The sequence below is a fragment of the Elgaria multicarinata genome, chromosome 2 (assembly GCF_023053635.1).
Source record: "Elgaria multicarinata webbii isolate HBS135686 ecotype San Diego chromosome 2, rElgMul1.1.pri, whole genome shotgun sequence".
Classification (NCBI taxonomy): Eukaryota; Metazoa; Chordata; class Lepidosauria; order Squamata; family Anguidae; genus Elgaria; species Elgaria multicarinata.
In genome coordinates, this window is record NC_086172.1 from 98,940,409 (window position 1) to 98,966,419 (window position 26,011).

A 26,011-nucleotide genomic window follows, 5' to 3' on the forward strand; every position below is an offset into this window, starting at 1 on the left:
GGAAAGATTAGTTATGTCATTATGATTCAATGGAAGGAGCTGTTTGACTTGGTCCCAACTAATACCTATGTGGACCTGGCTCAGCCTTGAATCCATCAGCTAGCCTTGGACAGAAGTCTTCTCAGTTTTTATTTCCCTTGTTTTTAAAATAAGACTTGTCTGATTTCAGGGCTATTACTGATCATTAAGCTGCAATCCTGAACACAGTGGCACATTTTCATGTATTTCAGTAGTGCATCCATCACAGGATGGATATTGTATCATCAGCCCCTCTGAGATTTATTTGGCCATTGGCAGCGGACAGAATGCTGAGTTCCTAGTTCATTAGGTGGACAGCTGTTATGGTACAGTAACTAGGCTTAGCCTTGGAAATTCAGGTACATATCTCTGCTTAATTATGAACTTCATCCAGTGACTTTGGCCTACTCAAACTAACCATTCTTTCAAGGCAGCTATGATTGGGATGCAAATGTTACAAAATCATCTGGCGAATTAAGAGTTCTAAAAGCTTATATTCATTATTCTATATGATGAGGCACCAAAAGTATAGGATTAGCTCAAGTTCCTGATTCAGCAAGCATTGAACACGTGCTTAAAGTTATGTTGAAAGGTTACAAGACTCAGTTTAACAAAGTGATTGCACACAAGCCTAATGGTACTTGGGAAATCTCGGGATGATTCTAGCTGTATGGAACATGGTGTTGCTATGAGCTGACTTTTGCGCTCTCTGAAAATGCACATTATTTTTGAGGAAAAACTGGCTGCTCTAACAGCTCTGGGTACTGACTCTATTTTAGATAAGGTTTTAGCTTGAGGCTGTTCATCAGACCTGTTTATTGAGGAGCAGCTATCTTAGAAGAAAGCAACACATGACTTGACATCCCAGTTTGTTGTGTATCTGTTCTCCCATTCATGTAAAAAAAAAGTATGGGGCGAGGGTGTAATTTTTACACCAAAAGAGGCAAATGGGTGACAGTAGCTAGGACTTCCAACCTCCCCTCCCTTACATTCCATTGTTTCAGGCATTCTTTTCAGTCCAGTTTACCTCTGGTATTTTAACTGACTGGAGAGAATAGTGCCTGGTCTGACAAAGTGCAGGAAGGTAAGGCAGAGGAGTGAGTGGGCTCCATTTCCATCTCCCCCATATCCTTCAGATAAAAAACAAATCGAAGCCCCGTCCACCCCACTTTATATATGGATAGGGCAAAGGGGAATAAACAAAGGTATCTGCTTTGTTCAGTCTAGTTTGATCCCTAGATTTAAAAGTTTGCTGAGAACAGGAGGGTATGTGGTATAGGAAGAACTAACTTCCATTGATTCCTATTATAACTGAAAGTAGCCTAGAATTGGTAGGTGGGAATATTGACATGCTTAGATATTGATTGAATTAAATGAGTTCTTAACCTTAACTCTCCTCTCTGGTTCTTTCTTTTTTTCATTTTTAACTGACTAGGAAATTTGTGGGATGTCATCATTTTAGCACCCCTTGTTGATTGATTGTTGATAGATTCTGGGTGTATATATTGATGTGAGTGATATGCTTTTGCTTGATTCCATTGCTTTTAGGCCGAAGAAAATGAAACCAGTAAAAGGCGCCGCAAAAGTCTTATGAATTTTGAAGAGGTTGGTACTAATTATCATTGCTAAATTTGTTCTTGTCATGTAAGAGGATTATTATTTTCCAACAGAGAAGAGAAGGTTCAGAGAAAGCTTCTACAGTCAGGCTTTTAATTCATCAACTTGGTCAAAAACAAGCATCTATGTATTGTTATCTGTCGGGAGTGTAAACAGAATACAACATTGCTTTGGAACCTCTTTGGACAAGGAGGCACTTTTCTTTGGTCTGCTTTGGGCAAGACCCACTTTCCTGCAGACCCAAGGCAGAGTAGCACTTTTATTATTACTGAAAGCCAGTTTGGTGTAGCAGTTAGAGTGTTGGACTGGGGGGACCTGAGTTCAAATCCCCCCTCGGCCATGAAACTTATAAGGTGGCTTTGGGCCAGTCACTGACTTTCAGCCTAACCTATCTCACAGGTTTCTTTCAAGGATAAAATAGAGAGGCGAAGGATCATGCATATTGCTTTGGGCTCCTTGGAGGAAAAGGCAGGATATAAATATAACAAATAAGCAAATAGATAACAAATGCATTTTCTGAATCTTCGGATGTCTCCCCATTGAATGACTGTATGACAGCTACTGCTGTCAGCACAAGCAGGAACTGCCCTGTACACATGTATTGGGGCAGCTGTCAAAGAGCAAAGCTCCTTTGTGGCAGGTGGGCTTCTCCCGCCTCTCCTATATCAGTCTTGAAATTTAATTTCAAATGTATACATTGGCCCATTTCAAATGCTTAGGGAAGGTGATTTTAAAACCCTGTTACATTTTTAACGTGTTTTACTATCATACCGTTAATAACCCTTCTGTAACTGGTGTTGAAGACAGTGCAAAAAGATGTTTAATTAACAAGGACCATCAACTCTAAGCAGTGGAAATAAAAGGTGGTTCCTTAACAGTATTGGAAGGGTCTTTTTTCTGCATGAGAATAGCTGTTCTTGTTTCAGATGTAACAAGGAAAGTAACTAGCATTGAATATTAGTCAAGATGCCATGTTAGGCCATCCCTAAGTCTGCCTGTGCTGTAGAATATAATCATCAGGCACCTTTTCCTTCTCTTGTTTAGTTGCAGTCTTCAAGTTCTTTGAATCGAGGAACAAATTCTGGTAACCAAGTCGGGGACGTAAAAGAAGCAATAAATCGAAACAAAGTGAAGTCTATGACAACTCAGCTCTTAGCCAAGTTTGAAGAAAATGCTCCCAGTGTTTCACTACGTAGGCAGGTGAGTAAAAAATAATAATTGTAGAACTTATCTTTGGAAGTGGAGGAAGTCTCCATTTCCAAATCAGATAACCAAGTGTTTTGCAAAGGGTGCCTTGAACGGAATGCTTGAACTGTATCAAATGAGAGCTACTAGCTGGATCTCTTTGAAATACTTGGCACATGACATGTTTATATGGCATAAGGAGACAATGATCCGGAGTTTATATTTGCTCCCCACCAGCAATTTCAAGAAATGTTCACATGGATCTGCACCCTCATAGAACAATTCATCTGGACAGTGGAGTTCTGTGTCCTATAAACATAGGGAACAGCTAAATTATAGCCAGAATAAGAGATTGTGTATAGGCAATGATGGCTATTCCATAATAAGGGAAGAGAGAAAACATCAACATCTTCCATGTCTTGTTTTTTGTTTGTTTTTGTCTAATGACCAACCAAAGAGCAAAATTGAATATCTCCCTGGAGTGAAATGTATGTGGTCCCACTTCAGACACTAAAAAGAAATCCCCTTCGGGAGTTCTATTGGACCAGTTTGTGCAGTTGCAGGGTGGTCAACAAGCTGCTATTATCAAGCCCAGAATCCATGAGCTGTTGAAGGGCTGTGGAGTGGTTTGTTACTCACTCCAACAAACAACATGAGAAGCTGTGCCAGCAAAAGTAATTCTGAAAACCCGGCCGGCGTACACAGAGTGGATAACCACCCTGCGATCATGTAAACCCAAGCCACTGCATTGAATAAACACACGAGGAGAAGAGTGCTCCAGTCCTTCCCCTTCCATCAAGGGGGACAGTCTGAACAGATGAGCATGCTGTATCCATGGAAACTCTCCTTGCGATGAACATCCTTGGAAAATCAGGGTTTTAATCAGTTGGAGAATCTCTTCTCTTTAGAGAGTCACCCTCCATGAGTACAGGGCAATGAGAGGGATGACGGAGGGGGAGTGGCTGGAGCACTACTCATGTGTTTTTTCAATACGGTAAGAAGAATGCCTGAAGAGGGCTAGTGTGACATGCTTATTCTACCTGAACCTCCATTTTGTTGGAAAGCTCTGAAGTGAAATTGCATTGTCTGGTGAGTTACTGTTAGGCTGGTTCTGTATCCAACTGGGATTTTATAGCAGTTCATTACTATCATGGTGCCTAAGGTAGAATCACTGTAGCTCAGTGGTAAAGCACCTGCTTTGCATGCAGAAGTTTAATCCCTGGTTTCTCCGGGTGGGAATAGAAAAAATCGTGCTGAAACCCTGGATTGCTGTTGCCAGTCATTGTCAGCAATACTGGGCTAGATGGACCAAGGGACTGGCTCAGTATAAGCAGCTTCTTATGTTCCTATGCAATTAATACAGTCAATTCATTACAAGGCAGAAAAAGCTCAATTGCGCATTTTTATGTGTCACTATAAAAAGTTTTTTCTAAGAACTGTTGGTTCAGATCAGATGCAGTGTAACTGTTTCTTACTCAAGAATGCTTTTGTTATCATTCCTGTGTAGGATTACATGTGGGAAAATATGTCAGAATTACAAACAAACGTAATAGGTTTTTTTAAAGGTCCATGAGTGGGGCAAGAAAACATGTTTTGAAATGCAGCATATTTATGCCTATATAAATAAATTAATTCCGCCTGTAGAGACTCATGGAAATATATAAAAGGGGTCCCCAACGTGCCCCCTGGGCACCTGTGGGCATCTCCAATGGAACTTGTGACGGGGTCCCCAATGTGGCACCCATAGACACCTGTTGAAATTTATTTTTTCCCCGTTTTTAATACACATACATGGATTTGTATGTATCCATAGCAATGAATACATACAAAATGCATACAACTTTCTAGCAATTATATAATAGGCTTCAAAAAAAGTGGACCAAATATTCAGATGAGTATCCATTTGAAGGTTGCATCTATGTGCCACCCATTCAAGTATTGAAAGCATTGTAAGGTCCATTGCATTATACAAAGTGGGTGTTCATCCTTCCAGTGTTGGAATATCAGTCTTTTAGCTGCCAAAAGGGTGCAGAGAATCCATTTACCCTGACCATTTCTTCATTTTCATGGAGTAGGTAAATAATTTTAGGGAGTGTGCATATTAGTGAATATTAAAGACTGTTCCAGTACAAAATGTAATAACCTCCTGCCCCAAAGAAACAACTGCTGGACATTACCAAAACATATGTTTAAAAGAAGCATTAGCTGTATTGCACTACCAGCATTTAGCTGAATTAGATAAACCCTTATTAATTAGATGTTGCAGTGCCCAATACTTACGCAGAAGTTTCTGCTGAATATGATGCAGGCTAAGATCCATAAACATGACAGGTAGATGCCAAAGTAAGTCATGGCCACAGCAGTTTCTCAAATTCCCAAATGTGCCCACAGATCCAAAAAAGCTGGGGAACCTTCATATATAATATAATAAAACCCATTATTACCCATATGGATATCCAAGTGGAAATGTAAAGGACCAGGGAAACCCCCTCCCCTCCCTAAGCTCTTTGCAGCTCTACCTTACTCTGATTTAATTTTGGAACCCTTCAGCATTAAGACCAAAATCTAGAGAACTATGCAATTCCACTGATATAGAGGAGAGGGAGAGATGGATAGCAAGCTGTTTTAAAGTACAGCATGCAAGTCTCCTGAAAGAAAAAAGGTAGTCCTATTGTACTACAATCAGCTATGCGAAAATAGAATTAATATTCATCTTAAAAGTTCTGTAGAGATCAAGGTAAGTGTATTAACTTTTTAATTGTACTTATCAGCTCTCTGTGCATTCATGTCAATAAGTTGATGCTTATAATTAGACATATGCTATGTAACACTCTGATGTATGGCTTAAAAATAATGACAGCAAATTCTCTGTCGATTTGCAAATGATTCCCCATCTGGCCACTTGGATCCTTACTCTAATCAAGACTTCTGTTTTGGCACAAATAGCAGCTTGGCAGTGGGGCATGTGAATTTAATTAGTGGGTGAGGAGAAGGGTTAAACTCTCCCTCCTCACACCCCACCTTCCCAATTCCGCTCAGACCCCTCTGCAGCTGCTGGTTATATTACAAAAAATGTGCACATTAATTGCATTTAAACAATTAACAACATACCTAGCTTGGCTCTTACTGGATATTCAGAGTGTAGAAATTTGTGTATTCTAGATACTGTTATATTAGTAAATGTCAAAGTACAAACTGTGGTATCTGCATAAACTCCAAATATCTCTTGTAGAAAGTCTGACATGACACACTATTGGTCTTCAAAAGAGTTTTCTCCTTCCTTCTGTCTCATGATATCTTGCGATCCTGTTCCCACTCTTCATACAATATTCCTTTCTCTCCTTGGGCTCTTCCACTTTTTATATTTAAGGAGCTAGTAGATAAACCAGCTTTGCACCTCTCTTCCGAATCTCCTGTAAACCCTCGCTTTGCTAAACCCAAGGAGCCAACCTGTAACCCACCACCTTCACCAAAACGTCAGGTAGGAATTCATAAGGGAATACCCTCTTTACTGGCAGTGCTTTCTAACCTAATTGCTGCATGATGGATGATACCAATGACAATTTCCTTATTGCCTTCAAAAACATGGAAATGGACATTTTGAAACACAGTGAACTACTCTGAGACAGTGATACAGTTGGCACCAATTCTTAGCCTATTGAGACGGTGTGCCACTGTTCCTTATCCCAGATGTACTCACAGGAGTACATAGAAAATGAGTCAACAGAACTACGTTGGGCTTTGCTGCCATCTTTGTTTTTTAAGGGAAGTTCAAGGCCCGATTTAGACAACCCTTCCAGCACACTGATACATGGGCTATCAGCCTCTATTATTGTTTTGTTCATGGTGAGATAGTTGCCAACTGTCATACTACAATGCACACTGTACTACAGGTGCCCTTATTTTTTAAGAACACCATGCTAAAAGGGTCATGAGGATTGGTCTCTGGGTATAAACAGAGGAAGAAATGTTCTGGTTGCAGAAACAGTCTATTGCTATAAGGGGCAAAATTCACATTAGTTCAAACAAGAACTAATCCAAGGGTAGAATTAATCATCATTAATTGTAAATTATTGTATGTATTGTTTCTAAAGCCTGGGCAATACAAATACATTTGGATGTGGCATATTCCAGGGCATGATGTCTGTTAGAATACTTAGACAATGGGGGTTTGCTCCAGGGTATGTCTTTCTTATGGTTAGTTGACTCAGAAGCCAATAAAAGATCTAGAGCACGTCTCCAGGGAGTATCTAGAAATAAACATAGTTATCCTATTTTTCCAAATCCCACTAAACAGAGTCTTGTGGTTAAAACTGTCTGAATGGTTTCCCATGCATTGCTTGCCTTTAAGGCTTCCACTTTTGGATTACACTCTTGGATTGGTATACACCACAAAGGTGGCCTGCTAGCGAATGTGAACTTAATTTCCAAATTACTTACTTCTACGTGAAGAAATTTAGTTGCATGAAAATGCATGTCTTGATATAAAAATCATTTGTGAATACTAGATTCTCACATGCACCCAACCCCCTGGTCATATTAACTGAATTCAAGCAGGTGTCTTGTAAAGCTATCTTCCTACTTGATAAGTCTGGATTCTTTATTTTCACACCCTTTAAATAGAGGAGACTTTATGGCAATACTTTATGGAATGGCTTATTACTATTAATATCTATAGTTGAGTATTATTCTCTGCGGTTTGTTGCCTGTTTGCTATGGCAGTATTGTTCATACAGCAGAGCCTCTATTATGTGGAAGCAAATTCTCTTCATATGGGTACAAGACTCCCAATGAGGCTGCCAGGTATAATGGCATTTATTTAGAACTCCATGTACTTAAAGCATTTCACAAACACAGTCTCAATGATCCCAAACATGACCCTTAATGATCCTGTGAGGTATTAGTATCACTATATTGCACATTGAGGTAAACCTGAGGCTGAAAGGGAAGAGCTTGCGTAGGGACAGCAACTAAATTAGTGGCTGAGGTGAAATTTTAATCAGGGACTTGCTACCCCTTAGCTTATTCTCTGTATTAAAAAAAAATATGTGTTGAACTCAAGGGGCTATTGAAGATCCAAGTGGTGGAGATTTGCATGTACTGTTCATTATATAAGTTACACTCCACTGATAGCCGCATGACTTATATGCACTCTCGCCTAGTGACTTCAATGTAATTTAAATCCTGTTGAAAGGAATGGTCCTGTGCATGAGATGCCTATTTGCACTCTGATTGTGGCCCATTGTAGTCAATTTCCATACAGAATGTGCTTTGATGGAAGAGAGAACACTTTTTTCATTTTAAGTGTTTCCCAGTTTCAGGCAGTAGCTAGGGCCGACCGCACGGTCATGGAGCCCACGCAGTCTTTGCCTGGTGCTCCTCCAGTGGCCAAGCATTTGCGATGTATAGAGCGAACTGAGCTGAAACCCAACCTGTCTGAAACCCTTGCGTCTTCCTGTCCTGCTGCATTTGCACTCTCTGGTGTGCTTCTACGCCTTCAACACGTGGAGGAAAAATATAATCAGGTGACAGATGCTTCCTCTATTTCACTTCCTACTCCTGCCTTCCCAGCTTCCTTCTCCTGTGTTGCTTGAACTGGCCCAACAGTGGGTCAGTTTTAGGGCAATTGTGAGCCATGTACATCCAAGTTGATCCAACCAAGCAAGGTACCATTTCTGTTCCTATCTCATCTAGTTTCACATCTTGCTACCTGTTTACCACATTTTGTATACTTTACATTGGGTGAAGATAAGCATAATATTTGCAGAATAGCAAGGTTTGTTTGAAAGCATCCTCACAATGTTGTGATCAGTACAATGTCCCCGTCTCTCTCCAGAGTTGAGTTGGAGTGCTAGGTGCAGGGAAGGGAGTTCAGAAAGGTGTTGTCCAAAACTAGTCACAGAAGCTACTGGCTTGGTTTGGTTTTTAAAGTGCTGCAAGTATATTTATTCATTTTATTTATTAAACAAATATAAGGCTCACCTTTTTGCCAGAGAACCCTCAAGGCATTTCACAATCTATAGAAACCTGGAAATGTATCCATGATGTTGCAAAGACTCCTCCCTGCTATCACGAGTCTTTTTGCAATCGTTTTAAAATGTTTCCTTCTCTCCTCCCCATTTTATTTACTTCATCATATTGATTACTTCATATCTGGTTCTTTTGTTGTTGTTGTTATTGTTTCCTGAAAGACTCTTATTTACAAGAAAAGACACACACCCCCTCTCCTTCTGAGTTATACAGTTGATGATACAAGTCATAAAACAATAATCCCTTATTTCTCGTCTTCCCCCCACCCCCACCCACCCCTTCAGGTCACTGACATGTATTCAGTTCTGTGTCTTACATATTAAACCATTTGCAGTTATCACTTTCAGATTTCCTTGTTTGCTTATTCTGGGGTTATTTATTTTTTAAAAAGAGAGAAGAAAAGAAAAGAAGACTGAAGGAAGAAAACAAGGGGGTTTCTTTTTTTAAAAAAAGGGAAAGAAAGATAAGAAAAAGGAACAAATAAATGAATAAGCCAGCATGTGTTAATGTGTAGTGCAAGGGCAGGAAGGAAGGATTAATATTTACATGAATAAAATTACTTGGAGCACGTTACAAATTTAAAAAGCAAGGGGAAGATTGACGGCTAACCCAGTGTTCAGCTTGGTAGAATGTCTGTCTGTCTTGCAAGCTGCACAGCTGGGAGGCAGCCAGACTCACAGCTCATGTAAAGAACACTGTGTCTTCTCTTTTAAATATATCACATCATGCTTCAGGTGTACACAGTTGCAGAATATTCAAGCATGAATTCTGTCCCCTTTTACTTCTCACTGCCAGTATTTTCTTTTCTATGCTGCCTTTCTATTGACTACTCACTCTCCCCCTCCAAACTACTGTATTTCTGAATAGTACTGTTTCTGCCTTTTCTATATAACCAAAACCTTTATTCTGTTTCCTTTCTCTTTCCTGGTGCTGCAGAAGAGAGCTCAGTCCTTAGCAAACAGAGAATTTCATAAAAAGAGCATTAAAGAGAAAGCCGCTCATCTTGCCACAATGTTTGGCTGTGTCGACCTCCCAAAGGTGAATACTGTGTTTGCTTTGCCAGATGCAGACAAATAAATTGGTGTTATCCTCTCAGATAGAGCTAGCTCATGACTAATAACTTTGTTTCACGTCACTAAACTGGAGTAGGAAAATGAAGAACAAATGGGAAGTTGGTCCACAATCTAAGATAAAGTGATGCAAGCTCAAACCTGTTTGAGTTGGCATAACTCAATGATAGATGGTAGCTGTAGTCTTTTCTTTAGTATTTTAGTGCATGGTGCTGCAATGCCATTATTTTAACACTCATTAATCTGAAAGTCATCTGGGATAATTTTCCTCTTTCTGCTCTGTACAGAATAAACTTCCTACTAAAGGTCTCTCCCATTCTCAGCTCCCAACTCCCTCTTGCCTTCCATCTCATGATTCAGCTGCTTCCTCTTCATCCATTGACTCTGCTTCCCCTGCCGCTCATTCTAAAAAGGTATTCCTTAACAGGTTCCCATGTCATTCATATTGTCACTAAAAATAAATAAGTGAACTGCACAAGGTTGGCGTTGACTCTTCAGGCTTAGCTTTGCGTGGGGTGGGGGTGTATTTATGCTGCATTTCACTTGAATAAGGGCTGAGCTTGCTAATTTGCATGCTAGCAAAAATAAAAGACGTGAAAGTAATTCATGGGGTACAGGGAATTATCCCAGTTCCTTTACCTCCCATCTCTGTCTTTTGAAATAGCATCAGAACTATGGCTATTAACATGGCAAGCTTTTCATCTCTTCTTAGTAAAGACAGGACAAGATTAGCTTATTAAAAGATCCCAGTTTGAAAACAAAGAAGCTATTTTTTACTTTAGTCAAGTGTTTTGCGTTTCAGCTGGTTTATCAAGCAGTTGTGGGAGCTCGACTAGCCTGGAAGGCCTGCTCCTTCATCTCAGATCTCAAAGGAAATATACTCTGCACATGCTCAGTAGTAGTGTCGATTCAACATGTTCCAGGATTGCACCCTAGTAAGCCCTGCCTTTAAATTCTAGTTCAGGTTATCTCCAAGACCCATTCTGCATTTGGGAGGCCTGAGACCCAATAAGGGAGACCACTGCCTTTCTCTATCTTAATACTCACTTTTTTCTGAGCTTGGAGAATATTAGACATAGATATACTGTGAAGTATCAAGACTATAAAGCAGAATAAAAAACTTATTTTGGGATTGCATAATTGGATTAGACTGCTTTGTTCGTACGGAAAATATGGAAGGCGGTGCCCCATCACATCACACACTGATTACCTTTCTTAATAATCATGTTTGCTTACTTGTTTTGCTTCTCTGCAATCCTAGCAACCGAAAAACAGATTCCTTGGCTTCCTTTTTTTATTGCCTTATCTGCATCTTATTTACCCAGCCTAATCTTCACACCTGAAATAATCTCTCACTGGAAATTTGCCTTTTTTTAAAACACACACACCATGTTTTCCTATATCTTTAAAGTATATTTTAAATATTAGGATCTATTTAAAACAATGCAGAACATGCAGCATATTTGTTTACTAACATAGTTAAGTACTGTGCTGTACTAGTCTGTAACTAGTTTTTTTTAATGAATTTAAGTGCTCATGATTTTCCTTCTTAATTTCCCTTATGGAATGGAATTTGAAAAACTGCAAGTATCAATATGTAGGTTTACACTGAAGCCTCTGCCTCTGTTTGGATGGAAAGCATGTTTGTCAATTCGTTGCCGTTTAATTACCTGGAATTCTGGGGGGAAGGGTATATGTACACACACACACACACACACACACACGCCTAATTCTCACAGATGGCAAATGATGAGGTAAACCTCTGGACTTCACCTCTTCAGGTGGATTCCCAAACAAGCAAAATCTGTGCCCATAGAACATTTCCCTTTTTTGAATATAGGGATTTTTTTGTATGGAGTGCCACTCCATAAAAGGCGCTGATGTGGCAGGATTTTGCATTGACTTGGGTTCTAGGAAGGAATGAAAGGGGTCATTAGTAAGTCTGCTTGAGTGTCAGCAAAGATGACAGTAAATGGAAAGGAACTGAGGTTTCTGTTGTGCAAAATGTAGTTTGTTGTGCCACATTTTGAGGCTTTATTAATCTGTCAGAGAATTGACTTCATTTTTAATTGTAAAATAGTATCTTGAACATAGTGATTAAAAAAGTGACCTGATTCTTCAGAGGTCAGATGGGTTTGAATGGGCTTTCAAGTGGCCAGACCTGCATGTGTCTGACTCGGTGCTGCGCCATCATACCAACGGCCCCTTTGCCATTCTTTACAATCTCATGTACTTTTTAAAAGAAAATCAAATTTATGCAAAACATGTGTAAACACTTTATGTAGTTTAAATGGATAGTTGCATCTTTAAGTAAAACTAGACTTAAGCAACATAGTTTTGATTGTAAATATTTGAATGGAAACTCCCTCCCTAATGTAGGATGTAAAAATTCAAGGTTTTATCTAGAGATGGGCAATCTGGGAGCCATCGCTAGATAAAAGCTTGAAGTTGTTGGACTGCCTCTCCCGTCATGCATACCATTGCCTATCTTGGCTAGGACCAATGGGAGTTGCAGTTCAACAACATCTGGATGGCTGCACATTGCCCACCCTACAAGAATATGGCATTGCTGTCAGTCTATTCCAATGTTGAGGGTGTAAACTTGTAGTCTTAATTTAATTATGCTCTGTTTAATAAAAACTACTTCCCCCCCCCCCCCACTGTTTTAATAAGCTAGGTATGTTGCTCTACCAGCTGCCATTATGATTGATGAAAAGTTGACATTGATTGTTTTGGTGGGTGGGGCAGCTAATTTACTTCAAAGGGTGAAAATCAGCTTGTGTAGCCCATCCTAGTTTTAGTCATACATGTCTTTTGAATACTTTCTTAAGCATATTCAGCAGAAACAACTTCCTTCTATGACATCTCTTGCAGTCTTCATCCTTCAGTGTAATTTTTTTTTAAAAAAAAACATTAAATATTGTGTCAAAAACGGCATTGGCATTGCAGAACATAATTCTGGAAAAGTTATTATTTATATCAAACAAGTTCGCTAGGAATTCCATGAAGTCATGGTTTACTAGGGTTGTCATCTGTGTCAGGAAAAGTGTGTGGGCATGCAAGCCCATCCCTAACAACTCAAAACGCAGAACAGATTTTCCATCTGTGTAACTAAAATGCTGCTTCCACAATAAGGCATGAATCATAGAAGATGATTATATAATACTATATAATACAATTGTTTTCTGTCAAATATTTTTCCCTACCTGTGCAAAACTCTAGAAAGCTTGCCCAATGCACAGGGCTGTATTTTTAAATGTGTACTATCTTCGGATAACTAATTAAGCAGGCAGCACTCAAGTAGTAACCACCAGAATCGAGTAGTTTCATCTGCAAGTCACAGCTGCTTCTTTATCAGCTGTATCAGCTGTAATTTAAATAGTTAGACTATATAAAACAGAGTGGAAGTTCCAGCAATGGCATCGTTAAAGATTCTGTTCTGAAAACATGTGTCTAACAGTCAAGAATTTGCTTTCAGTTAGAAGCTTGTCATTTCTCAATGAAACAAACTTTAAAAGAATCTCAGTACCAGGAGTGTAAATGAGGCAATTAAAAAAGCGAGTTCAGAAATAATTAGCACATTCTATTGTCTTTTTTCTGTTCACAAACTGTGCAAAGTTATGTTCAAAGCATGGCTAAGACACATAATTGTATATTAACATTTTAAAAACAAAATGTCTGCCTTACTAAATACTTTGACTTTATGAAACGCAGGGAAGAAGGTAAAAATCAAAGAGAGTTGTGACTTCTGATGCATGAAAATCTTCTAGCTGCTTTTGTGTCTTCTAATGTCTGACTTGTTGATCACTGCTTTGTTTTCTCTGTCTTCCAGTTTTGCTTAAATCCTATTCTCAAAAACAAAATCTCTCCATATCTCCTCCTTTTCTCTTCCCTTTCCTCCCCTTTGCTGGATGATAGATGACTGTAGGGAAAGTATCACAAGGAATTGGTGCTGTGGCGCAAGTTCTTGTCAATCTGTACATGAGTGATCACAGGCCAAATCCATTGTCCACGTCATTGCAACCGGTAAGGCTTCTACCCACAAATAATTGAATTGGGTTCATTTATATTTAAGGAGTAACATTTCCTGTACTTGTCCTTTAAACGTTTCAGTTTTTTACCCTTTGCTATTTGAGGATATAGAATGGTGCAGTGCATCTTTACATGTTTTCGTTGACATTCTTTGCTTGTAGCTTAACTTCAGCGAAGCCTTCGATTACATGTAGTTTCTAAGCAGTTAATAATCCGGAGTACGACTTCACAAGGCTGTGATTGTGACCCGAAGGTGCTTGGATGTATATGTTTGTTTGTTGTGGAAACCAGCTTATGGTGTCAGAAGAGGGGGCATGATATTGATTTGATTTATTACATTTGATTTGTTTTATTACATTTATATACCGCCCCATAGCCGAAGCTCTCTGGGCAGTTTACAAAAGTTAAAACAAAACAAAAAGGAACCAGCCCTATTGTGTGTGAGTTAAGCTCATGCGTACACATCAAGGGTTGCACTTGATGCCAGCCACTATGCATTCACCTTACAGTTGCAGTTTATTCCAAAACATAATTGTGCAAATTAATCAAACACCTCGGAATAAACACATTCTCTATTAATATTGTGTTGACTCCAGAATGAATCAGAGGATGGAGCTGCTGCTTCTTTTTCTGCTACTGCTTCTTCTTCTACCACTCAAGCTTTTCCTTCTGCTACTCTGAGCTGTCAGGTATTGAACAGAAATCTACTGTGGTGATCAGCACAGCTGTGTGTTTTGCTTAGGTTTTGGGAAGAAGTGTGGGTCCCCCAACAGAAAGTAGCAGGCAAATTATTATGTCATAGAATATATACTGTAGAATGTTACCCAAAAAACCCTACCTTAGTGCAATGTAATATAAATGTTCCCATCTATCCAAAATATCCCTCGATATAGAACTTCCTAATTTTGATCTCCTCTGTGTAGTCTGTATTTCATAGTCCATTCATTCTCAAAGTCTTTTCAAGCTGTCAATGAGCTGGATTTCAAATCTATTTATATTCCATTCTTCATCTGCTGTGCGTTGCCAATCTTTAACCTATTTTAGTATACACCATAATCATGGAGTTCAAATGAAGGTCATTAATGGTACACAGCAGGCATTTCTAATCTGGCACCCTCCAGACCCGACCCTCCATCATCCCCAGACAGCATGGCAATAGAAGCTGTCATCCAACACATCAGGAGGGTGCTAATTTGTGGAAAGCTACCATTATTCAGAATTTGTAAAATGGTAGTTGTTACATTATTTTCACTACTTAGTCTTAGGACAAACAGCTCCTTAGAAATTCAGTCACTACTTTCCATCTGCCCTTATCTTGGAGTACCGTTCCTTCCTCCTGTGTCCCCCCTCCCCCTGTGTCTGCTTAGATTTCTGTTAATAGATTGCAGGGGCATTCTAAAACATGTATACTTTTACTTATAGACAATACCATGCATTCATACATGGTTGTGTGCATTCAAATTTGTGTAAATCATTCAGGAGCCAGAATTTGTGCATTTACAGAGAGTATATATGTGTGGTTGTAGGGAAGATAATGCTCCATTTTTAGCATGGCTTATATCCAATGTGAAAACCACAGTGCAAGGCTGGTCCTCACCTTGGCTACAATCTCATTAAGATCAGTGGAAGTTGTTCATCTTCAATGTGGAAATGGTGTGCAGAATGCCAGGCCCACAGGACTAATCCAGCAAACCAGGCATCAAGCCTTCTTAGGTACCTCCAGTGGGCAGGGCTTGGCATTTAAGCTCCACACCTTGGAGAATTTTCCAGTGGAGGAATCCCCACTGTTAGCTCTGATCTGAGATTGTGTGTTGCTCCTCCTCCCAATTAGAAGATTCCCCTGAGTCATTAAATAAGATTGGTTCCCCCATGGTCCATACAATTCAGTTTTCCATAAGCAACCTGACAGATCCAAATATGTTTTATTTCTTAGCACTCATTCCTATAGGTGTTACGCACAGTGCTTTTAGCACTTTTCTCTTTTGTATCCTTATTGACCAAAGCTGCCAAGCAAGTTTGAATTAGAGCCTGGACTTCGCATATCAAACCCAGTACATAGACTAGGTTCACACAAAATGACAACCCTCACTCAGGGTTTGAGTATGGGTTGAATGGGGGTGGTTGTTGGAATGTGGGTTATTGTGTTGTTTGAACCAAAGCTATGATAGTGATCTGGTTCACACAATCAAATCACGCCACCATGGCTTAAATAAGCCATAGTGACTTGTTTTAATCCCTGGCTCATAGCCTATTGTGGTTTGTTTGAGGGTTGTTTCCCCCTCAGACAAGCCGTGCTGCCTGCAGTCAGATGAAATTACAAGCTGCACCTGGTCCTGGAATTAAAGCAAACCACCCTGGCTTATTTGATTATGTTAACTGGCCAAATGTGTGTTATTAAAGGCTTGTCAGCCATGAAACCAAACAGGGCCACCCATGCACTTTCCACTGCTCCTGTTCTTGCAGTCCCAAGCATACAGTGAATAGAGGAACTTATCATGGACTCAGCCTGGCTGTAAAGGTCTGTGTTCTTGTATGCTATGCTGCATGGTGTGGCATTTAGCCATATGTTCTGTTGCCCAACTGATCCCTTGATTTTGCATAACTTTGTGACTATATCTCTTTGCTATATTAGTGAGGAATTTAACCAACCAGTTACAGGTATGTTGTAGTTTTAAAATATTTTAAGTGTATGTTAATTTGATTAACAGGGTTCTCTGAAAAAAGAATTTCCTCAGTCAATAGGTGGGAGTGACATCTGCTGCTTCTGTGAGAAAAGGGTGTATGTCATGGAGCGCCTGAGTGCAGAAGGCCGCTTTTTCCACCGAGAATGCTTCAAATGTGCCATATGTGCTACCACTCTCCGCCTGGCAATGTATGCTTTTGATGAAGAAGAAGGTAATAAGGAATTGGAATACTATAGTTAGAGTTTGAATATTTTTCAGCTGGTTGTATAATATGGGCCTGCAATACGTTAGTCCTTTGCTTCTCTTGCACAAGAATAGTAGGATTAAACAAATGTTGATAGCAGTTCTCATCTGAAACGGAGAGAAGACAACACCCCCCACGCCCACACCCACCCAAGGTTTTACAAATGATGGGACTTTGGTTGTCTTTACCAAGACTTGTTGACCCCAGGATGGTTCCATTCAAGTCATGTGGAACGAATATGACATGAACAGAACATAGACAGTCAGAAAATACAGACGTACACTTTTCTTCATATTGTGTAAAAACAACAACACCATACTATTTATATATGTAAAAGCAGTGCTTAAAAATGCATTAAGCTGTGTTGCATTAAAATGTACTCACTACCTCTAGGTTCTACCATAGAATGTTCACATCTTGATTCCATTTCATAGGGAAAAGGAGATCATGCCATTGCTTCTGTTTTTCAGGCAAATTTTACTGCAAGCTTCATTTTGCACAATGTAAAACAAAGAATACGCATAGAAAGAGGAGAGCCATGTTAAAAAGTCATGTAAAGGTATGTATATTTCTACCGGTGTGCAAAAGCCTGCTCTTTTAGTAGACTTGAATTTTTAAAACTAAAGTTTAATTTGCAGTTTAGAGTGTGTGTGTGTGCACCAAGAGAGTGAGTATAAGGATTGCTAGGTTTAAAGCAGTTGCCATTCTTGAGTGTACAAGATTGGAGGTGGACCTCTGTCCTGCGGTGTGTCCTTGGATTTATCCGAGTCCTCTTTCACACTGTGCATACCACCCCAGGCTAGCAGCTTGGCAGGCACTAAGAGTCTTTCTATACAAGGCATTTATTGTGCACTTGTGATTCTTCACCATAGTTCGTGGTTCCTTTACATGACACTATCATCCTCCAGAACCTCTCCCATGCTTTGCAACCATTATTGTGTTTTTTTCCTAACAAAGAAAGTTTGGTAGTTTTCTGACTGGCGTTCTAGAAGCCCTGTGTATTTCCTCAATTCTGCTGTATCACAGTGCCACCTAGTGGATGTGTAATGGAACATATAGAAAGGCAGAGAACAGAAACCAACAGAAAAAAATACATGTTAAAGGAGCTAATCTTAATCCCACAAAGTATCCGGAAGCACACCACACCATCCAGTGTGGTGTAGTAGCTAAGGTGTTGGACTGGGAACCAGGAGATCCAGGTTCTAGTCCCCACTCGGCCATGGAAACCCACTGGGTGACTTTGGACCAGTCACAGACTCTCAGCCCAACCCACCTCACAGGGTGGTTGTTGTGAGAATAAAATGGAGAGGAGGAGGATTATGTACGCTGCCTTGGGTTCCTTGGAGGAAAAAAAGGCGGTCTATAAATGTAATAAATAAATAAAATTTAAAAAACCTTGGAAAAGGTGCAGGTTAAAAGTCTCATATAGAAAAGCCTTAAGAGGAGCAGCTACTCTTCTCAGTACTGCCGGAGTCCATACATGCAACGGATACTGCCCCCATGGGGATGACACATGCTGTGCAAAGCCATCTATATTTTCCCTCTCAGCTTTCAAGGCTGCTTTTCATTATTATTATTTTTTAAAGTCATCGGGGAAGTGATGGGACATGGCCTTTGTCTGCTTTGGCTCTGAAATTACCATCCGTTTAAGCCTTCTTGAAACTGTGCAAACCTCTCCAACAAAACACAAACTGCTTTCTTGATTGGTGCTTGTGCCTTCTTGTTCTGGTGCTAGGCGATGAGGCCTTTTTAGTTTGAGGCAATGATATAAAGTGAACAACTTCCTAGGCTTTCATTTCTTTTCTAATTTTTTTTTTTTTTAAAAGAAGTGTTTAGGTTTGAGATGCTCATGCTGATGATGGATACAATGTTAAGCTGTCTCTCTTTAAAGGAGGAAGTGGAATTGTGGAAGCAAGAAGAACCCATGTCTGCAGACACCACCCCCGAAAGTGCTTTCGCTGCCAATAGCAGCTCAGAGGACCTGTCCCCAGGTATCCTGCCTTCATTCTTTAGGAAAGCTCTAAGCTGGCCTCTTAAGGTGACAAGGGATCTGCTTGACCTTCCAAGACGCCTCTCTAACTGGATGCATGGTTTCCTGCACTCTACCAGACTTCATTTCAGGGACAATGCATACAACTATACCTATTTGTATGAACTCCTAAGCTTCAGTATGCCATTCCTTTTTGCGCTTCAAGAGTTACTTACCCATATTTACCGGGAAGTGGAGCTGTCATATGACAACATGCTTGAATTGGTGAAGAAGTTCTTCAGGGTTTAAAGTTCTTCTGAATCTTAGTTGTGCCTTTCAGATTTCCAAAACAAACAGCCTTCTGGTTACATGTATATGCACAAATATAGATATTTCAATTCAGCACGTGCTTTAAATGAGCCAAAAACTCCAGCTGATAACCACAGTGCATGGTGCAATTGTTAGATCAATCATTTCAAATGTTTATTGGATCATGAAGGTCAGTGTCCAGATGCATTTCCAGACCATGCAGAATATATGAAGGATATTTTTTATAGATTTTTTAAAAATCTGGATGGATTTCCAATGAAGACCAGATATTCCTCTGGGTTTACATTTTATTATCCTTATTTTAAAGACTGTGAAGGAACGTTCTTTCATACATTTCTAGGGCAACAGCAAATGTTGATCGTGTGTGAGGTTTTTTTTGAAAACTGAATATGGCACATATTTCATTTTCCTCCCTTCTCCTTTTGCTTTATCTCTGCTATGGGGCTACAAAGACTGTTTACTTGCATTGATTTTTTAAACGTAAAAAATATATATGTATTACTAGCCCACACCTTTTCAATGACTTCTCTTTGATATACCCTTTGTAAACATTGGGCATTTCCTGTAATATTTATGAATAAATTCAAAGAGCAAATCTTAGTCTCATTAGTTAATTAAAATAAGCAGATTAAAGAGAAATATAGCATTAGCCAATATTTATTTTTCCCCAAGTCATATCAGTTATACCATAACAGCCAGTTTATAGCTGATGAGGCCTACCTTTCTTGTTAAAATGTAAAGACCTGTGTTTACACTCTCTTCAACCATCCCTTTGAGACTTTTAGACATGTTAGAATAATTAATATATAAAATTAAATCAGAGAGAGACACATTAATTGAGAAATTCCGGAATCCACTTGGTAGTTCACTTACAAGATTGTTTTAAGCACTAGCAAGGCTCTTAGAAATTAGGATATGGCTCTGAGAAATAACAATCACTCAATCAGAATTACACTCATAAATTGAATTATTATATGCACAGATTTAAAAGCCATATTTGACTAAAATAGAAGCAACATATGGTTTTAAAACTGTTTTAACATGACAGAAATCTTGTGAAGGGTTTCAGAAGGTACATCTGAGATACTTCTAAGCATAAAACTACTTGATACTTGTGACCCTAAAACAATAGCTTTTTAATTGGCTGTTGTTTGGCTAAGGTTTATAATTGAGCAGACATTATTATTTTGTATGTCACTTTGCGGTCTTCTGGAACCAGAGTTTTACTCCAGAGAGAGGCCAGGTTCCAGGTCTCCAGCTTCCATCCCTTGCATTTTCAAGTCGGGCTAGGAGTGACTCCTTCCTAAAACTCTAGAGTTGCTGCCGGGAGATATAGAGCTGTATAGACTAATGGTCTGACTTGATAAAAGGCATCTTCTTTTTTATGTTCTATGCTTCTACGTGTACCAAATTTGCTGCGACATTTATTACATTTAGAGAAATGGTACACAGAAATTAGTATTCTAAACAAGTTGCAGCATTTCTTTCTACGTAGAGGGTAGGCTGGTGATGTTCTTCTGTGCTTCTTGGCAAGCTGTTGTGGGTTTTCACTTTGAAAACCATGTCATTCAAAAGTAGTTTATGATACAGTGTAAGAAACCTCTGTAAAAATGCCCCACTGCATGTTTTCAAGGCCTCCTGCACACTTTAAGGGCTCTTGTTAGTATCACTCCTGTTAGTTTCTGAAACATTGGCAGACAGAAAGATAACACTGTTGATACATGCCTCTGCTGTGTAGCCTTTCTATAGATTTTCAATTGCCTGAACTGTGTTTGCATCATTGCGTAATATTTGCTTGCTAGTCAACAGGATGCACATACCTCCATAACATTGTTAATTTATAGCTGTATGGAAGCATGCATCACTTTCAATTTCTTGACCATATGAAAGTTGTTATTGTAAATGAGTTAAGTGGTACATTATATGGATGGCTTTTAAGTTGACATGCCATCCCATCTTACACCTCAGTCCTAAGCACACTTAATTGGAAGAAGGCCCCATTTGTTTCAGTGGAGCTTCACTGGAGCTTCAAGATTTAATATTAGTAGGTCAGGAGTGGAAATGTTGTCTTTAGTATTGGTTATATTTAATATAATTTTCTCTTTTTCGTTATGAGGCACATGTCAATGTGAGCTAATTCATTAGCAGTACAATACTATTTGTTTCTTCCCAGAAATAAGCCCCACTCAGTTCAGTGGGACTTTACCCCCAAGTCGGTGGGTATAAGATTGCAGCCTGAGGCCTACAGTAGCCATAGGAAAACTGCTTAAAACTTGTGCACATGTTGGCTGCTTGTGGCCAGCCATTCTTAGGTATCCACTGCCATTGCTGCATTCAGCGTTTTGTGTGTCACAGCAAACACTCAGGGAAAGAAAACTTCAGCATTTTCAAGTGGCTACTGCATTGTCTGATAATGCCAAGAAAGCCTATGGCAACCTTTCCCAATCTGGTGTCCTCCAGATGTATTAGACTACAACTCCCATAACTCCCAGCCATCGTGGCCATGGGACATGCTGGCAGTCGAACTCCCATAATTCTTCAAACATAATGCTTTTAAATGAAGGCAAACGTTCTCTTTCATTTGTAAGTCACTGATATTGATCATGTTGATGAAAGAGTAGATCAGTCCTTACTCTTAAAGCCTCTTGTCCTCTGTTGCTGTAAAGTTCAGAAAGGAATGCAAGTTAAACCAAAGATAAGAAAGCATCATAAACAAAGCATTCTTTGGCAACTATGTGTAACTTTTGCTTAGTGATCGTGACTGTAACTTGCACTAGTGCTTTAAAACTCTCATTGTATTTGGGAAGTGTCTCACATTGGTTGATTACAGTACAACTTTATCCAATTCTGGGAAAAGAGGAAGGAAGTCATTTCAAAAAACAAAACACCTTGGATAATCGATTTCAGGATCATTTCAAGTATGCATTCAGCCACTGTATGAGGCCACAGTTTTCTTTATGCGGAGTATGGCATCATATACAAGCACATGTCCATAAAAAAAAGGAGGGAGGGTAATTGATAATTTTGGTGCTTCTTTGTCACTTGAATGTTAAATGTAGGTTTGATTGAAGAAACACAGCTTTGAAGATTGGTTTGAGAAACAAACATGAGGGATTCCATATTTAGCGAATGTATGTTCAGAGTCATTGTCAGATTAATGGGGTATTGTATACTTGACCCAGGCTTATGTCCAGACAATTGTTCAAATTCACAAGCTTGTTCAATATTAATTTAAAATAGCAGAGGATCTTTTGAAGCTTTTTTATATTTGATACTTGAAATTTAGCTGTTATAGTTGTTAATATTCCTCTTGGTATATCAGAATGAAGGAAGGTAATGTCACTGCATCTAATTTTCGTTACTTTGCCGTATCAGTTTTGTGTCTAATATTCTCTTTCTATAATCAAAGGCTTGTTGTCAGCTTGTTTTGACTATCTTCTTTTCTGATCTCTCACGTTGTCTTTAGTTCATTTCAACATTCCAGTGCTACACCCACTCATGGGCTGAACCGTTTCTGCTGTAAGACAATTGTTCTGTTTGCTATCACTTTCTGAGTGTTGTGACTAATCCGTAATATTTTCTGCCAGTGTCATGAAGACCACTTGAAGCAGTGAGTCTGTGTGTGGTAACTAAAAGATAAGGTTCTGCATGATCATTTAACCTGTCTTGTAGTTGACAATTCAAAACAGATGGCTTATTCCGTTCTACCCCCACCCCTCATGATTTCTGTTCTGCATGCATCTCAAACATTTTTTAAAAAGATAAATGGAATCATAAATAGACGTTAGCTTAAAGACAGTTCCCTTTGCAATGGTTAACATTTAGATGTGCACTACTTCAAGGAAGGTTTGTATTTGTTCATCTGGGTCTCATTAAGCCACAATTCTGTCTATAGTAAATATTAGAAGAGAAGAGAATACTAAATTGGCTTCCAGTTTAACAAGTCACTTTTAAAAGATCTCTAAATGAAAAATAATTTAGATGTGCAGAATTTGACAAACAAGCCTTTTCAGAGTACAAATTATTTCAGGATAAAACCTTAACATGTGAATACTTGATTGTTCCTAACATTAAATTACCAATGTTGCACAGTTCTGAGCATGAGGGAGTTTGCCTCACTAGAGATTGGCACCCTAGTTCTTTAATGTATTCTAGTGTATTTACCTCCGATGCCAATGTAATGTTGCCAGTGTAACATCAGCAAAATATGTGGGGTTATGTCAGTTTAAAACATCCCATTCAGTAAGCATTCTGAGGGTGGACAGTTTCATTGACTTTGATGGATCAGGATGTCTGATCAAACATCTGTAATTAGCCTGAAATAGCATATAAGGCTTTGCAAATGGCCAGAACACACCAACCTTGTCTTTAAAATGCTAGGAGTTTAAGTTCCCAAGTTAACACAGAATTGTAGTCACTGCTGCAGCTGCTGGGGGCTTAAAGGACCATTAAGGTGGTTAAGCAAAAAGATGCAGGAAAACCTGCTTCTTCTCTGAACCCAAAACCTGCTTCTTCTCTGAACTCATCAACTGGCTTGAAGCCAAGGCAGTGCACAAGCATCAGTATTGGGGAGAGATATCCAAATGTGGGAATGAGGGTATTCACTGACAGCTTTAAATACAATCTTATAAAATGCTGCATGAGTTCAAACTAATGAAACATAAGATTGTGACTGTCAAAACATGTCTGCTAGAGGAGCACCATTCACTACAGTTGATAAGACTTTTCAGAGATATGGGCAACATTTAGAGCTCCATCACACCGGAGGTTAAGATGTTCCCTACCTTCACTCCTCCACTGGTACCTTCACTCCTCAGTTACTTCCTCTTTTCAATAGAGGAATTCCACAATGAGCATGAGGTCCATTGAGTCCGCTGTTCTAATGGTGCTGCTTCTCCTGTACGCAGCGGGAGAGAGCAGCTATTCCGAGTTTAAAAAAACATCGAACTTAAAGAGTGTTTTTTTGGTCATGCAAGGAAGGCCAGAAGGGGAGGAAGGTGCATGGGAGGCAGATGATGTCATGTGATGGACCTGAACAAACTCTGTGAGTGCCCAGTAACGAGCGTGCAATAAAACGCTCATTGGATGGAGCTTTTGAAGGGCAGCTCAGGCAGGATCTACACTACTGCTTTATAATGGTATTGAAGTGCACTGACAACTGTTGGGGCCCATGATCATTCCATAGGCCATTTTCAAACTGTGTTCATAGTGTTATATCCTGCTTGGTGTAGATCTAGCCTGAGTTAGTCTGTTGCAGCAAACTTAACAAAGTGTCTTGTGGCATCTTAAAGGCAGACACATTTACTGTGGCATACACTTTTCTGCTGTCCTCTAGATAACAGAAGCACTTGTAGTGTGACATGTATACAATTTTTGTTGCACTACTGTCACTGACAAACTGTTTGGGATTTTCCCCACATTTTTGAAGCTCCTCAAAACATCTATATCTGAAAGACCTTTAAAGCATAACTGGTGGCGTTTAATCGTAATGTGCTCCACTGTTGAGATATGGTAATTAGCACCTGCCGGACAATATCTAGTGGCTATTCTGGTGGTGAGAAACACACTTAACCACTCTCTACCCCATGCCGTTTTAGAAGTTAGTGAAAGGTTGACTATTTAGTTAACTTCAGAGATAAGAACTAGCCCTGTGCCTAAACAAAAACCTTCGCATGTTTTTTTACCATTCGCATTTAGTCTAATAGAAAGTTGATTGCTTTTGAAAAAATGTTCAAAGGAGTAGAAAAATTTGGAGAAATTGCCATGGGTGAGAGTCAGGGTTCTTGTGCTTACCTTACTTATGATGTGGCCAAGGAATGTGTGCTGCGTCCTGTCTTTCACTGTACAATCATCTCTCCAGCAGCTGGCAGTGTCCTCAGCTTCCCAAATTTCAATTAAAGCCCACGGAAAGATATTGCGAGATAACTCCTCCCCCATGGGATCTTTTCAGATCACTAAGTGCAGGCAGCTGGGGAGGCTGCAGAATCACGGGGAGATGTATAATAGAAAGAAAACACACACACAGCACCCATGGCTACCTCAATGATAAGGTCAGCTCCAAAGCACCACCAAAAGTAACTCATAATAAATTCTAAAGTACCCTGGGAATGAGGCAAAAAACCCAACAACCCTTTTCCTGGGAGAAGAAAACTTTAGAAAAACTGGACAACAGATTTTGTTCCAACAATTAACTGATCACTACAGCATCAATTGTCACATAGCCCTTTTAAAAGAAGGGTTCTGGCAGTATAACGTCTTTTAAGATATTTTTCTTAAAAGAATATGCTCTTCACCTCTCTTATGCTGGAACACAGAGTTCTTGAAGAGTTTTTCTTAGAAAGGGAATGCTTTTTCCCTGCTAAAACTGCTTTCCCTTGCATGGTAATAGTCCCATTGCTATTGCAGGAATGGGGCTAGGATTATAAAGTAGCACTAAGAAAAAATGATTTACCCTGTACAAATGTGCAGAAACCACTTGCAACTACATAAGGCATTGTATATTATGAGCATGGAACATTTACCTGAAAGAAACAAGATGCAGCTATTTTCCAGGATGGTCTAAAACCACCTTCTCTTTCTCCCTCTGCCACCAAAAAGAAGTGTTAGAAAAGAGTTATAAGCATTTCCTAACAGAATGGTGCTTGTTTGCTGTGATTAATTTAAACTCTTTGCATGTTTCAGCATTATGAGGCTTGTGAAGGAAAGGTCTTTATCTTTCTGTCCATTGCTATTCTTTATTCATTTCTGTTGCAGATCCTTCATCTCTTAAACAATGCCAATGAGGATTCTGTCCCTCTTCTCCTAATCATTTCAATTTTTTTGCCTCTGGAAT

The 26,011-nt window shown here is 39.4% G+C and overlaps 1 protein-coding gene across 3 annotated transcripts in view; it reads left to right on the forward strand.

Moving 5' to 3' along the window:
* The window catches only part of MICAL2 (microtubule associated monooxygenase, calponin and LIM domain containing 2), a 162,638-nt gene that overhangs the window by 82,041 nt on the left and 54,586 nt on the right, over positions 1 to 26,011 (forward strand). The window contains exons 15-25 of one of the 3 annotated variants that reach the window (XM_063117290.1): positions 1,567 to 1,623; positions 2,680 to 2,835; positions 6,191 to 6,301; positions 8,136 to 8,345; positions 9,787 to 9,888; positions 10,208 to 10,333; positions 13,839 to 13,946; positions 14,549 to 14,641; positions 16,661 to 16,847; positions 17,351 to 17,439; positions 18,772 to 18,871. In XM_063117290.1, coding sequence (XP_062973360.1) covers positions 1,567 to 1,623; positions 2,680 to 2,835; positions 6,191 to 6,301; positions 8,136 to 8,345; positions 9,787 to 9,888; positions 10,208 to 10,333; positions 13,839 to 13,946; positions 14,549 to 14,641; positions 16,661 to 16,847; positions 17,351 to 17,439; positions 18,772 to 18,871 — 1,339 coding nt within the window. Of the gene's footprint in view, positions 1 to 1,566; positions 1,624 to 2,679; positions 2,836 to 6,190; positions 6,547 to 8,135; positions 8,346 to 9,786; positions 9,889 to 10,207; positions 10,334 to 13,838; positions 13,947 to 14,548; positions 14,642 to 16,660; positions 16,848 to 17,350; positions 17,440 to 18,771; positions 18,872 to 26,011 lie in introns of those variants that run through there. The other 2 variants (XM_063117291.1, XM_063117292.1) reach the window with 2 other exon arrangements.